The sequence below is a fragment of the Pantherophis guttatus genome, chromosome 10 (genome assembly GCF_059756535.1).
Source record: "Pantherophis guttatus breed Tessera chromosome 10, ASM5975653v1, whole genome shotgun sequence".
Taxonomy (NCBI): domain Eukaryota; kingdom Metazoa; phylum Chordata; class Lepidosauria; order Squamata; family Colubridae; genus Pantherophis; species Pantherophis guttatus.
Window position 1 is genome coordinate 21218412 of NC_142072.1, and position 16509 is coordinate 21234920.

At 44.0% G+C, this 16509-nt stretch overlaps 2 protein-coding genes across 7 annotated transcripts in view; one reads left to right on the top strand and one right to left on the bottom strand.

Moving 5' to 3' along the window:
• The first annotated feature begins 711 nt into the window (after window positions 1-711).
• LOC117663321 (interferon alpha-inducible protein 27-like protein 2A) lies at window positions 712-8713 on the top strand. 2 transcript variants are annotated; one of them, XM_034413398.3, is made up of 5 exons: window positions 712-752; window positions 1743-1787; window positions 6469-6498; window positions 8194-8355; window positions 8441-8713. In XM_034413398.3, exons 2-5 carry the CDS (start codon window positions 1784-1786, stop codon window positions 8524-8526), a joined length of 282 nt encoding a protein of 93 aa, XP_034269289.1. In that variant the 5' UTR covers window positions 712-752; window positions 1743-1783; the 3' UTR covers window positions 8527-8713. The 2 variants fall into 2 exon arrangements, with proteins under 2 accessions (XP_034269289.1, XP_034269288.2); XM_034413397.3 differs by lacking the exons at window positions 712-752; window positions 1743-1787 and adding an exon at window positions 5117-5418.
• A 1595-nt stretch (window positions 8714-10308) lies between these two features.
• The window catches only part of LOC117663320 (zinc finger MYM-type protein 4), a 55933-nt gene continuing 49732 nt past the window's right edge, over window positions 10309-16509 (bottom strand). For all 5 annotated transcript variants that reach the window (XM_034413395.2, XM_034413394.3, XM_034413392.3 and 2 more), the window contains 4 exons: window positions 14677-14788; window positions 14247-14495; window positions 12286-12403; window positions 10309-12186 (listed from right to left, as the gene is read on the bottom strand). In XM_034413395.2, coding sequence (XP_034269286.2) covers window positions 11979-12186; window positions 12286-12403; window positions 14247-14495; window positions 14677-14788 — 687 coding nt within the window. In that variant the 3' untranslated portion in view covers window positions 10309-11978. The remainder of the gene's footprint in view (window positions 12187-12285; window positions 12404-14246; window positions 14496-14676; window positions 14789-16509) is intronic.

The following is a 16509-nucleotide window of genomic DNA, read 5'->3' on the forward strand; positions in this document are numbered from 1 at the left end:
CACCCTAGAATCAGCAGGTGACACCCCAAAAAGCTCCCCCTGTAAAAAAAACAAACCTGCAGCTGTACCCCATTTCTCTGCAGCCTGCCCCTAAATGCAAACTGTTTTGCTTTGAGGAGCAGATGTTTCTCCTTTCCTCACAGCTGTCTGGATCTCATTTCTGTTTGTTTTTGAGCAAACCGCTTCCCCCCCACTCAAATTGGAACCCCCCAATTATCCTTCTGACAACTCTTCTACTGCTTTCTCTCTCTCTCTCTCTCTATATATATATATATAATTTTTTTATTTTTATTTCTCATAAACACATTTACATGTACAGTCATTTTCATCATTTTTCCTTCATCTTTTCTTTTAACTTTCCTTTTTCCTTTTTCGGGACTGCTCTTTTACCCTTTACTTTTACTCCAACCTTTCTTCTTCTCCTCCCCATCTCTTCCTTCCTCCCTCTCTCTTCTCCTACTTCCTTCGTTCTTTCTCCCCTTCTTTTTCCTACTTCCCCTTCTTCTACTGCTTTCTCGCTTTTAAAAAAACCTTTTCATATCTGTTTCTTTTTCTTCCCCCCCCCCCAATGCTTTCTTTACATTTTAAATTCTGCTCCAAAACAAAAACAAAAACAAGTCCCAATGGTTTAGTTTTGGCTTGAATCGAAGCCAGAAGCCCAAGCATCCCCCTCCCACCTCCCCTGGATTCACTTTCGTTTTCCTCCAGATGGAGCAGGGAAATCGAAACTGACTCGGAGGTTCCAAGCGCTGGTAGGTTCTACGGGGAGCTCCAAGAGGTGCAAAGCCAGGAAGGGTCTCCCAGCACTGTTTCTGCCTTGGATAAGGCAGAGGATTCTCGGGGCTGGGGGTGGGGGGGGGGAAGGGCAGTGGTGGGATTCAGCCGGTTCACACCATTCGGGAGAACCGGTTGTTAACTTTCTGAGCAGTTCGGTGAATTGGTTGTTGGAAGAAATCATTAGGGCAGAGGACTGGTTGTTAAATTATTTGAATCCCACTACTGGGGAAGGGACGTGCAAGGCGAGGGGGGGGTTTGCGGTGATGGGAAGGGGGGCTGCTAACATGCCATCCCTTTCCTGGGGCTTCCCCCCCACCCACCCTGCACCTGGGAAGATGACTTTTGGTCAGAGAAGACATTGAGTTTGGGGAGGGGGAATGGATTAGCCGCCCCTCTGGAATCGCCTGCCAGGAGGACCAAACGCACCTGCGCCTCTGGCTGCTTTGAACCCGACTCCGAAAGGGAGGCTTGCACTCGGGTGGGTCTGGATGGAAAGAGGGAGAAGCCCAGGGATGCTCCGCGGGGCGCTTTGCAAAGAAGGCTTGCTGGAGGGAAGGGAAGGGGCTGCGGAGAACCCCCAAAGCTTTGCTGCCTTCTAGCAGTTGGGCGCATTTTGCACTCCCTTGCAAGGGAGAGGGGGGAGAGATGGGGTGGGTGGCAAGGAATGACTCTTCAAAAAGAGGGTCGCGCAACCCCTCCAAAGCACTCGATCTGGCAGGAGAGAAGAGCCTCTCCTTTTGGCCGACTTACAAAGCCCAGCATCCTGTTCCTGCTGGCTGGGACTGCTGGGAGTTGGAACTTTAGAAGAAGAGTGTGTGTGTGGGGGGGAAGCCTTTGTGTTAGGACTGGCTCCCTCTTTTCCAGCAAGGAGCAACAGAAAAAGGGGGGTCTGCTTCTACCCAAGGCCAGGATGAGAAAATTCCTGCAATATTCCTTTTTTGACTGGCTAAATTGTCTTTCTGCAGGGTTCTCTCCATCAGCTGGGAAGGAAGATCAATAGTGACCAATGGGTGAGTTTGTTCTTTGGATGCCTCCCGCTTGCTAGGAAGGCGGTTTCCTTCCCCTCTCCTTTTTTTTTTTTTTAAATTTGATTTATATGCCGCTCTTCTCCGGAGACTCAGGGCGGCTTACAGTGCGTTAAGCAACAGCCTTCATCCTTTTGTACATTTATACAAAGTCAGCTTATTGCCCCCACAATCTGGGTCCTCAATTTACCTACCTTAGAAAGGATGGAAGGCTGAGTCGACCTTGAGCCTGGTGAGATTCGAACTTGCAGTAATTGCAGACAGCTGGTGTTAAATTACAGAGCTCTGTCTGTTGAGCTATCCAGGCTCCTCTCCTCCTTCCCTTCTCCTCCCTTAATTTTCTCTCTTCCCAATTGGTTTTGTTTGGAAATAATATTTCTCATTGTTTTTATTTCCCTGAAATGAACCAACCTAGGTAGTCACTCTACAGCAGCGGTGTCAAACTCGCTTTCATTACAAAACACACACACACACACACAAAACATTGATTGAAAAACACAACCGCATCAGGGTTGTGCTTGACCTCGGGGTGGGCGTGGCCATGGTGGGCGTGGCCAGCTCCATGGGGCACCTGTAGTGGCCAGGTGCTAAGGCAGGACTTTTTTGAGACCCTCACTCACTCTCATTCTAATCTCCCTCCCTTTCTTCTTTTATTTTTTCTTCCCTCTTCATTCTCCTTCATTTTTTTTCTTCCTTCCCCCTCTTTCCTTATTTTTCCTTCCTTGCTCTCTTCCCATCTTCCTTTCTTTTTCTTTGTCTTTCCCTTTCTACTGTCCTGTCCTTTCTTGCATGCTCAAATGCAAAAGGAGAAAAACATTTCTCCTTTTGTTTTGTTTTTAGTTTGTTTTGATAGCTCTCTACCAGTGAAAATGGAGCCCGGCGGGGGGCACATGCGTCCCCCCCACCCTCGAGCTCCATTTTTGCTGGCAGAGGGCTGCAGGAGACCGTTGAAGCCAAATCAAATTGCAGGAGCCAAGCTGTGTGCGTATGAACGTATGCCAGCCAGCCTCTTGCATGGCCCAGTTCTCTCCCCCACCACCTCACCCCCAAAGCCAGCTGCCGAGCTGCAAAGGTTGGGAACCACTGAACTACTGTAAATGGCTGAACTGCAAAAGAGAGTAAATATTGTAAGCTAGGTGTCTGCACTTTTCTAACCTCAATTTCAATGGCTGAAGTTATACCTCCTGTTAATTCCACTTTTCTCAAAGCTCTGTGCCCAGCTGGCTGAGAAATTTGGAGAGGTTTTGGAGACTTCTGCTCTATATCGACAGAATTGTGGGGTAATCTTTATATATAATCTTTATATATAAAGATTACCCCACAATTTTGTCGATATAGAGCAGAGGTCTCCAAAACCTGGCAATTTCAAGAATTGTGGATTTTCAACTCTCCAAATTTCTCCATATATATATAATTTAAAAATTTAAAATTTTTATTAAAACACAAATTAGACATTTACACAATAGACAACATATAAATAAATAGCTTATCCTTTTTAAGCATTGTTTCATAGTGGTTTTCCATCTGATACTTTCTATTTCTTCCCCTTTTTCTTAATCTAATACTTTTTTCCCCCTCCTCCTATTCTCTTTTCTTTTCCCCTCCTTATCTTTCCCCCTATAGAGATCTATATATTTTGATTATATCTTTACTTTCTTACATTTCTATATTCATATTATTAACATTTAAAATCCAAAAGTACAAGTTAAAATACATCTATAACAAAAATACATCCGTAATAATTATACAATTCAACGTCTTTCTGACAGTATGTAATTCTCAACTTTCTTCAACTTTTCCCACATATTCCTACTTAATCAACATACTTAAACACATTTTATATCTTATTTTATTCTATACATTCCTTATTTTTAATTTCTATCCATCAATACCAATTTTCCCAAGTTAAGTAGTATTCCAAGTCTTCCTTATTATTTAATTCTAAAGTAAGTTTGTCCATTTCTTGCATATTTGAAAATTTTCCAATTATTGCACAGTCTGTTCGTATAGTGGATGTTTTTCAGGCTTGCACAAGTACAATTCTAGCTGCTGTAGTTTTATGAATGATTAAATATTTTATCCTTTCGGATAAATCTTAATCGGCTGAGACATGGTGGTTTATAATCCTTTGGGGTCTGGTGGGAGCCATCTTGAGCAGGATAGAGCAGGGGTGTCGATGCTGTACCATTAAAGTAATAGTTATCAGATTATTGTCATACAAGAAATTTGGGGTGGATGGTTGATGTGGAACCACAGGCTGAAGGGGAGGAGACCCTGCTAGGCAGAGTAAAAAGATACTCATTTTAGAGTCCATTTGGCAGAGGAAACATCTTAGATCAAATATCTTAGATCATCAGGGGTGTCAAACTCAATTTAATTGAGGGCCGCATCACGGTTGTATTTGACCTTGAGGGGCCGGGGTGGGTGTGGCTAGCTTGATATCACTCCTGTCGGGGGCACCTGTGGTGGCCCAAGTGCTCTGCCAGTGAAAATGGGCTCCTGAGTTCCATTTCGGCTTTGACGGCATCCTGCAGCTCTCTGCCAGTGAAAACTGAGCTCGAGAGGGCCGTATGCAGCCCTCCTGAGCTCCATTATTTTTTTTTTATTAAAAAGTTTTATCAAAGATACAGACATTTTCTCCCCGCTTCCCTCCCACCCCCCTCCTCCCCCTTGCCCCCACTCCACCCCCCCCGGACTTCCCAGAGCAAATACAGGGTATAGCATTTCACAATCATAAACTAAAATATGCTAACATTTTATAGACTCCAAATTCTCCCTTGGTCTTTAACTCCGTATAGTTCAAAAAGAAAAAAACCTATGAACATGAACTAAAAACTAGATTGAATATTTCATTCGTAGGCTATTTGAAGCTTTTTAGTCTGATACTTGTTTTGAATATAGTCGATCCATCTTCTCCACTCCAGTACAGATCTTTCATTTGAATGGTCTTTCAAATACGCTGAAATTTTTGCCATCTCTGCCAAGTTCACTACGCAGCCCTCCTGAGCTCCATTATTGTTGGCAGAGGCACTGCAGGCTGGTCCTTCGCTGTCTCCAGCACTGCCCTGCGAGTTTAACACCCCTGCCCTAGACCAAACTGGCTCTAATTTGCCATCAGTTCCTTTGTTGATGAGGATATACAAGAAAGGCAGTTGTGTTGCTTCCTTCTTCCCTTGTGTATTTTATTCTTTTGAAGATACAGTATTCATATGTCTCTAGAAAAGAACTGTGCCAGACTAAAAACTGTTTGCGTAATTGCAGATATACTCTGTGAATAATTAAGGAGGAGATGTTTTAACCCCTTTCCTGCCAACCAAACTCTTCAAGCTCCCATTCCTTCTTTGTTCTCTGGAAAGCAGCCCCTCCCTTTTGGCAATCCAGACTACATTTCAACACAATAGGCGTTCAAAAATGGCAGCGCCTTGCATGGCTGCGGCTGCTTCGACCCTCAAGAGGGTTGGGGTTTTGTGGTCGAAAGTGCCATCCGGCTTGAATGATTCTTTGAGGATTGTGACCACAAAGCAGAATTATATTTCCGAACTGTTCCAAGGCCATCAGTCTATATTGGATTCGGGGATTTTTATCAAAAGCGGAACCGTTGATAAAGCTGTTGTGGGTGAGTCTGTGCTGCTTCGGATTGCTTCGGTTTAAAGTGTTACGCGGAGGGTGTGAGATCGGGTGCAAACTCTGAAAGTGCTAGGTATTTATGGTGGCAGAGGCAGCAGGGAAGTCTCCCTCGGGCGCCAAGTGTCATAAGTAACAATATGATGTTAAAATAAAGCAATATCAACGGAAAGAAGAGCAATAATTTTGGCTTTCATAGAAGTTTTTGTAGGAGGAGGAGGAGCAGCGCTTGGGGGTGGAGTGAAGAGAGGATTTGAATCAAGTTCTCAAGGGATCCAAGCCTAACCCCTCTTGAATTCCATTAACTCTTACCTAGCCCCAATTTAGTGCTGATCTTTAGTGGAGCAGATTTTTGTGCATAGGCGTGAGCAATAAATCGGCTTACCTAGAACTTCAGACCTGAAGAAGCTTCTTGGATGAGAAGCGAAACCTCTTCAAAGAAAAAAAAACCCAGAAAGTCCAGTTGCCTCTTGGGAAAAAGCACATTTCGGGTAGAACTTAACTATGTTCCTGATTCTTTGTGCCCGACAGCTTTTCCTTCAGCTTTTTAACCCTTTGTGCACCAGATTTTATGAGTGGGCTCCAACCACCCTCCATTTCTGGTCTTGTGATCTCTCTAAAGATCATGACACTTTGGGAAAAATGGGTTGGCAGCTTTCCTGCAGCCTCTTAAGCAACAGTGTTAAACTCGCAGCCTGTGGGCCGGATGTGTCATATGCTAGCCCCGTCCCTGCCCAGTTTAGCGAAGGGGGAAAAAATCCCGATATGTCACATGACGATGCCGTCATGAGAGTTTGACACCCCTGCTCTTAAGGGTCACAGGATGGTGCTATCACCCAAGTATACATGACCAATGTTTTAGTCCCATTTACTGTATGGTGGAGGTTGGAAAATGTAGTTGAATTAATATAGTCAAGAAGATAGAATTCAGCAAGTGGTTGTCCAATTTTGTCTTGATTGCTATTGCACAACTTTTGTTGGGTTTTTCGATTCTTGTGCACTATAATCTTTATTTTGTTAACCTAAGTCTCTTTATCCCCAGATTCTATACTTGGTGCTGCAATTGGCCTGGGTAAGTTCCTAGTTTCTTCCTCCACCAGTATGTAAGTGCAGTTCTGTTGTGTGGATGTTTGGGTGGTTTAGGGGTGGGGAATTTCTGGTGGGTGGGAGTATTTGGGGATTGTTATGTGTGTTGGACCTGGTCTTTGGGTGTTAAGTGAATTTCGTGGTATGGGTATACTGTGTATACGCATACAATGACAATAAAGTTATTATTATATTCCTTGTGGGAACTGGAGAGTTTGAGATTTCTCTCTTCGTCCTTCTCCAGTAGTGTGGACTCTATCCCCCCAAAGCCTTGAACATTGGGTGGGAATTCTGGGCTTCCTGTTCAAAAGGAACATTTCCCAAGACAGGCAAAGGTGAAAGAGTTAACCTTGCTGCTCGTGAATCCTGGGATTATAGTATTTGTATAGAGTTAGTCCTTGACTTACAACTGCTTAGAGTTATGGCAGCCTTGGAATGGATGTTTTAAAGCCTATGAAACATTTCCAGCTGTGATAAAATGTCGCTTCTACTCCCCCAACATGGTCAGAAGAACAGAGTTGGAAGGGACCTTGGAGGTCTTCTAGTCCAACCTTCTGCTCAAGCAGGAGACCCTATACCATTCCAGACAAATGGCTGGCCAGTCCCTTTTTAAAAACCTTCAGTGATGGAGCACCTACAACTTCTGGAGGCAAGCTGTTCCACTGGTTAATTGTTCTGTCAGGAAATTTTTCCACATTTTGGGCGTTTGGCAGAAGGCTCGCCTTTATAACCAGTTGCAGCCACATGACTGATTTGTAATATTTTTTGTCAGTTTCAGAAGAATGGGTTTGTTTTAACAACCGGCCCATTTGCTTAACTACCATGTCATTTGCTTAACGGCCATAAAAATTGTAAACTTCTCCCTGGGGTCTGATCACAGGGGTGCCTTGCCTTATGTCTGGATTTCTAGTCCCAATTGTGGTTATAAGTCAAGGACGATCTGTACCTGGAGGAAACCAGGATGGGGAAACTGAATCATTCTCAAGGAGAGGGACTCGCTGCGGGATTAGGGACCACAATTCAACTTTGTGCCATCTTCTGGAGGAACACCAAAAGTCCTATGTGGGCATTGCTGGAAGGGCATGACTCTTTTCCATCCTGGGTGTGGGGGTGGTGGTGGTTAGCTAAACGCCTCCCATTCTCATGCTTCATGTTCATGTTCTCCAAAATCTGTCAGAAACCACCACTGGAATTGGATCATTCTGCAGCCAGTGGTGGGAATCGGCAAGCCACATGTGGATCATCCTGACAGCATTATCATGTACCATCCACTGCCAACCTGTGGAACAGAACATGTGCAGAACTATCCTTCTGGGAATGACCTGCTCTAGAAGCCTTCAGGACATGCCCTCTTTCTTCCCCATCACTCCAACGTTGGTCTACAGCAGGGGGGTCTCCAAATTTAGCAACTTTAAGACTTCTACTTCCAGAACTCCTCAGCCATTCTGGGAGTTGTTAAGTCCACAAGTCTTAAAGTTGCCAAGTTTGGAGATCCTTAAGTTTATCAGAAGACAGTCTGATCACCCCTGCTCTGGAAGAGAAGTGGAAGGTCTCAAAAGGGCCATTTCCAGAATACGCTTGGCCCAGATCCTTATGTGGTATCTCTTGGCTTCTAAAAGTTGGGAACTCTTTCTGGCACACAAGGACCACAGCCAGCTCCATTTGCTTTCTTGCTCTACAGGGGTGGCAGCGGTAGGCATCCCGGTCGCAGTTGGCGTTGCGGGTTTCACTGGCACAGGAATTATGGCTGGTTCAATTGCCGCCAAGATGATGTCTACTGCCGCCATCGCGAACGGAGGCGGAGTGGCTGCTGGTGGTTTGGTTGCCACCCTGCAGTCCATTGGTACGTTTCCTGCCCTGGCCCTGACACAAGGATTGGTTTGGTCAATGAGGACTGGCGCCTTATCTTTTGTTTTATACCTGTCTAGGGGCTGCAGGGGTGCCAACTGCTGTGTCAGCAGCAACAACAGCCACAGGAGCAGTGCTGGGAGCCTTAAAGGACGTTTACGGTTGAGGGGCCAGAGAAAACACACCCCTTCTCCATAACATTAGCTGACTTGTCAAAGGTCTCTAAAGAGAAACCTGCTTGAAGGGGAAACAGCTGTATCTTCAGAGTCCTTAAACTATTTTAATTTAGCCTGCTTTCTCATGGACTTGTTCAACTGCTTTTCTTGCTGTAATAAAAAATACCTTAAAATTTTTCTGTGCTTCAGTTTATAAGAAATATAATGGGATGTCCACTTCGGTGGGTTTCCATTTATCGAATTCACAATCGCCTCCCCTTTTCCGGTCCTGAAGAGGCAAACTCCCAAGCCTCTTTTCTGAACCTCAAAGCAATACAGATGTGCAAGGCAAAAAGTAAACTTTTTTCCCAATCTTACGGGATCCTTTGGTGAGGTTCTTTTCTCCCTTGTTGCTGATGGACACAAGCAAAATAAAACTAGTCCTAGTCCATCTGGATGGCTCACCTTTTTGGGGAAGGGGTAAATCAGACGTTCATTGTTATTCCTTAGAAACAGATGCTATACTCTGTTAGCTTAATTCTTTAAAAAAAAAAAAGCTTGTAGTTTAGGATTATGAATCTGGACTGAAAATAGCTAACAAAAACCAGTCCATTATCATTCTGAAGCTTTGCTGGCTGAGGAATTCTAGGAGTTGAAGTCCACAAGTCTTAAAGTTGGTTGTTGGAGACCCTTGCTCTGGGGTATTTGGAAGGGTAGAACACCATCCTACAGGAGATGGCCTAAGTAATTCCCTTCCTGTTGGGTTCTGAAAGCAATCAAAAGGCAGTTTCTTAAAAGGAAGGATAAAGAATGCAAGTAGCTCTCAATCACAACCAAGCCCAAAATTTCTGTCGCTAAGCGAGACAGGTAAGTGCCCCATTTTACCACCTTTCTGGCCACAGTTGTAAGCAAATGAGTTGTTCAATTAAGTGAATCTAAATTCTCCATTGACTCTGTTGGGTCACAAAAGGTGATCCTGTGTCCGATCATCAAACATGAACTAGTTGCCAAGCATCTGAATTTTTGTTCATATGACTTTGGGGATGCGGCAACAAGACGTGTGAAAAACTGTCATAAGTCACTTTTTCCAGTGCAGTTGTAACTTTCGTCACTAAATAAATGGCATTAGGTCGATCTTAAGACTGCTAGTTAGAGTCACACTTCTGATGGCTCCCCCCCCCCGATGTGTGCTTAGGAGACCTCTGCGCACGTTTCTGTGCAATTATGACACCAGTTGACTTTCTTTTGGTAAGTGCCAGAAAGTCATGTTTTTTGATGAAACCAATCTGACATCCAATTGCGAATTCATGTAACTTACATGGTAAAGGGGAAGACATATGCGTGGGCATGCCGGAAGGATTATTTTATATCTATGTATATCCGTTTTATTATATTGTCAGCCCGAGTTGCCTTGAGCCGCAAGGTGGGCGGCATATACATGTAATAAAATATACACGTGTGTATTTTAAAAACACCTAAAAAAATTCCATTCAAATTGGAGAAATTTGAAATTCAAATTGGGAAATTTATTGGAAAAGTCACAGCTCTGCCACATCTCTTCTTCCATTCAAGCTAGTAATTATTTGCCTTAATATATAAAATGTGGGGTATCTGTTTAAAAAAAGAATGGACGTGGGGAGTTAAAGTTAAGGATTACAGAAATATGACATGAGGGCAGGTACTTAGAAAAGGCTGGCTTCCTTTTACACGGTTTTCTGCATTTTGCAAAATGCACCCGTGGTTTGGTTTACAGGAGGCAGGAGACGGAACGATCAAGTATTACAACAGCAAAAGAGAAGACTACTTTCTGATTTTATTGTTAACCTTTGTTACTGTTAGAAAGAATACCCCAAACACACACACGCACACACACGCACACATACATACAACAAAAGGCTTTGTTCAATGCTGGAGAGACCAACAGGGTGTTTTCTTTTTTCTTTTGCTTTTTTTTTTTTAAAGAACTCTTTAGAAATTTGGTGAATGGACAAAACCGCTAATAAAAACATACATTTTTTTTCCTGGTTTTTTTTTTTTCCCTTTTTTTCTTTTAAAAAATAGTTTCAAATTTTCAAAGCCATCTTTTGGAGACTTGAGAAGAAAAAAAAAAGTCTTCGGCTTGAAGAAGGTGGTGAAATGGACTTGGCTAAGCCGATGCACCCTGCGTTTCGATAAAGGGGATTTTTTTTCTCTCTCTGCCCAGAGGAAGGAGGGAGGGAGGAGGCGAAGCCGAGCCACCCAAATTCTCTTTCGGATTTGGAGTCTGATTTCTATGCCTTTTTTTTTTTTTTTAATGAAAAGCGACGGTACACAAATCATGCCGAGGATTAACGATGCCTTGTTTAAATAAAACCAGTGAGTGGGATAATGCAACAAAAAAACAAAAACATCTTGAAGGCCTCCAACCTTCCAACTCTCCTGGATTTGTAAAAGTAATTTATAAAATGAGTGAATAGTCGCTGCCTAGGCCAGTTAAAGAGGAGGGGGGAAAAAGAAACAACAACCCAGGGAAGTGGGGATACAATTTCTCGGGAACCACTTTTGAGTATCTTGCTCTTTAAGAAAGCACTCAAGTGGTTTTGGAGGGCTAAGGACCAAACCCTATTCGTCTGTATGGGGCTGCTGAGTATGTGTGCGCGAGTTCGTTCAGAAATGAGTCGTGGCCGGGCTAAACTTGATTTGCTCCTGCTGCCAGGGTTTTTCCAAAAGCCAGAAAACGGGATGGCAGCCCACCAAGTTCCCCCACTCTTTGCTTCAGCTTCTGGCTGAGTCAAGTCTTTTCGAACAACCCGACGTTTTTTCCCCCCCTAAAAAGAACCCCCCCCCAAAAAAAATTATAAAAGGGGAGAGGGCAAGGAAGGGATCTGGCATGTATGTTACAGATGGAATTCCCATGGGCTCACTGTCTCACCACCTTCTGCTTGGCGTCCTACAGCAAGTGTTAGGCGACACTCACCCCATGCATGGGTGGGTGGCAGCTTACACTGCAAAATCACTCGTGTGTGTGTGTGTGTGTCTGTCTAAATCTAGCTTCCTTTGCTTCCATGGTTAGGAGGGAAGGATGTACACCACTGCTTTCCTTTTTTTAAGAAAACACATCCATAATTTTTTTTTTATTCCACTACAAGCACCACTTGGGAGGCAGGGAAGAGGGGAAGAGACAGGTCTCCAGTTCATCTTCGTCGAGCGTTTGCAGCCACTGAAAGCTCTCCAGTGTTCCTGCATCTTCTATCACTTTCCATCCTTCCGAGTCTCATTTTGCAACCTCTTGCAGCTTCCGCTGTGCCTTCGGAGGGTTTTTTTGTGTGTGTATGTGTCTGTATGTGTGTGTGTGTGTGACATGAGTGAAGGCCGGGTGCAATTCAGTTCGGTGCTTTTTTTGCAAGATACCATGGAAAGGGAAGGAAACCAAACCAAAACAAACAAAACGAACAAAAGAGAGAACCTCCCCCTTCGCCCAAGTTTAGTCCGAAAGCTCCGGATCCGAGTCCTCCGGTTTAACTTTGGCAAGTTCTTCGTGCACTTCCCTTACCATGAGAATGCGCGTTAACATGATGTCCAAAGTCCCAGGATCTATTGGCATAGTGGAATACCACATTGGGCTATTGGGGACGCATGAACGTTCTGGCTGGAGGTAAAAGACGTCGCTCCTCTGCTTCACGCTTTCAGAACTGGGTGGGGGAGAGAAAAGGGGCAGGGTTGGAGGAGAGGGTTTGGGGATCTCTCTCCTTTTGAGAAGAAACGAGCCCAAAGATGTAGCTGTCACTCACCACTTTGACAAGTAGAATTCATACAGCCGAACTGGGCATCTCAAAGGATTGTCAGTGTTCTCAACCATCTCGACTGCTTCTTCACCCTCGTGACGTTTCCTTTTGCCCACTAATTTATCTGGAGGTGGAAAAAGGAAGATCAGAGACAGAAAATGGGGCACCAAAGGCCAAATAAAACCCCACCCCAACAGCAGCAGGACAACCAGTGAAAAAGTCTCGTTTTCTAGCCCAGCGTTCCTTGTGCAAATGCTACACAATAGCTGTCAACTTGCATCTTTCGGAAACTTCACGATAGCTGCAGATGAAACGGCAACGCCGGGCCTGAACGGCAGACAGTGAGTGCGTAGTTCCATGATTGTTTCTACCCTGTAACCCAGACCTGGCCATTTTATGGCCCTTTGCCTGTCCCTGTCTCCGTGAGGTCAATTGAAAATTAGAAATTAAATGTAAATAAGCATGCCACAGGGCGGGAGAAGAAACCAGAGTCAAGCTCAGTTCTGTGCAGTTGCTGTGTGCTCCTTCAGTCAGCTGTGGGAAGATGAGGAGAGAAAGCGCTTTTCTGTGCCTGCCCAGGTTCATCCCTCACCTGGAGCAGCCTGAGGCGGTCAAGGTGGCATGGTCTTTGCGTGAGGGAACCTGTGCTTGGCCACCCATTGCCACCTTGGCCAAAGCGCGGCCTTGCAGGCAAGTGGATGGACGGAACATAGCCGGGAGCTATTGATTCAGCCCTCCACAACAGTCTCAGTTCCTCATCTGGCCCCTGAGGAAAATAACTGCCCACCCCTGCTGTAACCAAACAAACGTCCTGCCCAAAGCAAGTTAGCTGCTCGGGGAGATGCCTGGAGGTTGCATCTTGCCTGGGAATTTGTTTTATTGAGATGCAATCATGAAGGTTTTCGCTTAACACCCGTTTGCACTGCTATTCCGGTGGATTAAAATGGGCCCATTTTTGCCGAAAATGGGATACGTTTTGGGGGGTTGGGGGTTGGGAGGCCAAAAATGGCCGTATTTGGTCTATAAGACGCACCAAGATTTCCACCCTCTTTTTTGGGGGGGGGGGAGTGTGTCTTATACTCTGAAAAGTATGGTACTTACATTCCCCCCCACCCCTTTCCTTAATTTTTTTTTCAGCCCGTCTTTTGGATTAAGCATTCAGGCCCTAAAAGGAAAGGCAATATCTTTATCAGGCAGACTCTCTTTTTGAAAATACTTATAGGGAATATTGGAACATTTGCTCCCGATTTCTTGCAGGAGGTAGACAGGGATAATCTTGGTTCCCCCAATACAATGTTATGTCCCAGGAATGTGGTGAGAGTGGTAATCAGAAATAGGTGGTGAAGGCCAGTTAGGTAACGTCATCGCCTTTATTCAGTTTTCTTCCCATTTTTTTTTTAAAAAAAAACCCTGAATGCAGAATTCTCTGCTTAGCTAGAGCTGCCTCCTTACCATAGCATGCAGATCAACATGCTCTAATGGGGGGAGGGGGGCAAGGAGGCACCTCTGGAGCCCAGTTATCTCTTTGTTTTTCCAACGGAGGGATTTATTTCAGTAGTTTCCTTTGGTTTTTTATTGTGTTTCCAATAGAATTGTAGGGAATGGCCATTTTTCACAAAAACGGGATGTGCAGAGGGTTTGGGAGGCCTGCAGAGTGCTCCTGGGGGCTGGGGAGGCCAAAATCTTTTTTTTTTTTCTTATTTTCCTCTTTGAAATCTCGGTGCGTCTTTTACTCCGCTGCGTCTTATAGTCCAAAAAATTACGGTAATGGTTGTATCACCCTCCTGTTCAGTGGATTTTTGGGCTTCCCAGTAAATGGCAGCTGGCTGGTAATGTTGGCCTTAGAAGCTAAGCAGGGCCCCATCTGGTTACTGCTTGAATGGGTGACTGGGGAAAAAAATATCCCAGGGTTGGAGGCTGGTCAATAAGACTCTCTGGGAAAATGCAAGAAGGATAGGTTTACTCACCTGGCTCTACGTCCTGCTTTTGGAAAGGTGGGAAGAAGCGTAAGTAAGTCAGCTTCGTGTTGTATTTCAGAGTCCGAGTGCGTCGCATGACATGGGCAAAGGACAGCTTCATGTGCTCGGTGACATTCTTGAGCTGGAAGTATTTGGTGTTAAAAAAAAGCAGCGTATTCAAGAGCACAATGGGGGAATAGGCGCCCAGCTGCTTACACTCCCATAAGTGCTCCTCTTCGATCCTTGAAAACATGTAACCTGCAGATTTGAGTAAGAGATAAAACAACAACAACAACAACAAAAAGTCACTTCAGCCGGATCAAATCAAAGGCGCAGGTCTGGAATTAAGCCCCATCCTCCTTCAAATATATTTGCTCCCTTTTCAAAAGGGGCCACCAAAAAAACAGCCTTTACTAACCGAACAAATTGCCAAGCTTACCGTTTGGAAGTATTGTAGGCTCCCAGATTTTCAACAGTTTTGTAAGTTCAATCATAAACCTGGAGTAGGGCTCTGTAAAAATGTTATCTATTCTACCGTTCTCAAATAAGTACTGCAAAGGAGAAGAAAAAAAGAAAGAAAAAAAAATGACTATGTTTCTAAAGAAATGTAGAGGCAGAGCCTCTGGCCTAGCAACAGATTCACTTCTGTCATCCCATCTTAACACAACCACCTTCGGTACTTTGAAGGGTTTGGAAAGTAGCCAGAAAGTGCAGGTCCTCATAGGATCGAGATGCTCCCAGTAGCCATATATTTCAAGCATGACCTCAAGTATTCCTTCAGGTATAATGTACAAATGAAAAGCCAGGTCCATATGAGAATACATAGGGGATTTCTTGCTGAATGCCACCAATTTTAAAATCTAGTCATCCTCAAACTGAGATTTTGAAATCTGACTATCAACCCCTTTGGCCTGTAGAAAAGCTGCAAAGGATATAATTCAAACTGGGTTCCTTAGGTAGGGAGGAGTTAAGAGAACAAGCCATTTTCTGAGTTCTTGGACATCTGTTTAAGTAAATCAGTAACAATAACTCTAAATCTGTAATATAGTCACTTCACCCCCCACCCCCAAAATAAAAGTTGTTCCTATTTTAATCATCTTCTATGAAAATGATAAAAACAATGGCATTTCAGAGAAGTGATGTAGATCTATATCTATATTTTCTTTCCTACCCAATCAGCAGTGGGCTCTTTTAAATTTTATTGACATATTAAGAGTGTTGCCATCATGTGTGTATGGTTTATAATGATTTTATGCTTTGAGAGAAGATTTACCTAATGGTGGCCATAAAGAAATATTGGGGAAAAAACAAAATAGAACGTCAGCAATCGGTGCAAAACACTGGAAGTAAATACCACAATTGAACCCAAAATTTCTTTCTGTTGCTAAGCGAGACATTTGTTAAGTGAGTTTTGCCCCATTTTACGACTTATTTTGCCACAATTGTGAAGTGAAACACTGCAGTTGTTAAGTTAATAACATGGTTGTTAAATGAATTTTGATTCCCCACTGACTTTGTTTGTCAGAAGGTCGCAAAATCCAGGGACACTGAAACCGTCATAAATATGAATCAGTTGCTAAGCATCCAAATTTTGATCATGTGACCGTGGGGATGCTGTAATGGTCAGAAGTCCGTTTCCATGCCGCTGTTAACTCTGAACAATGACCTAATGAATAATTGTAAGCTGAGAACTACCTGTAAATGCCTATTCCTCAAACTTTGAACTATTACAACTGCCCACTGGAGCCTGGTGCGGATGAAAGTTTTGCTTTTTGAACTCTTGCTTTCCTTGTGCACGCAAGCCAGGGATGCTCTCAAGCTTGTTCCTACTTTTTTCCAGCCAAATCTGCAGCCAGCTTGCGCAGGCAAAGAAAACAGCAAAAATCCACAGGGAGTTTTGACCTGCCTTCTCCTTTTCCCCAAGAAAGCCGGATCATGTTTTTTTAAGGAGAGGTTTTCTTTGGAAGTAGATTGGATCGCCTTAAAGGGGTCCATCCCACCGCTTGAGTACTCCTGCCCCATAGTAACTTTCCCCGTGTTTTAAGGCAAAGGTGTACAAACCTTTCCTGGACTAAAAGGCAGCCTTGATTTTTTTTGGCATGCCAAAAATAGTGGGAAGGACCCGGATAAAAGTCTGATTTGATTTGATTTCACTTACATTTAAGGTTAATTAAATTAAAGTCAGTATAGTGAACATTAAATGATTCTTCAGGCAGTTGCTGAATCTTTCTTTTTGCACATTCAACATTATAGCACCCAGGGTGTCCGGGAC

Excerpts from the sequence above, each read along its gene's own strand:
- LOC117663321 (XM_034413397.3), top strand. The coding sequence starts at position 5,214 with ATGGCAGCGCCTTGCATGGCTGCGGCTGCTTCGACCCTCAAGAGGGTT. Across the intron at positions 6,499-8,193 it reads TGGTGCTGCAATTGGCCTGG|GGGTGGCAGCGGTAGGCATC; the intron begins GTAAGTTCCTAG and ends CTTGCTCTACAG. Across the intron at positions 8,356-8,440 it reads TGCCACCCTGCAGTCCATTG|GGGCTGCAGGGGTGCCAACT; the intron begins GTACGTTTCCTG and ends ATACCTGTCTAG.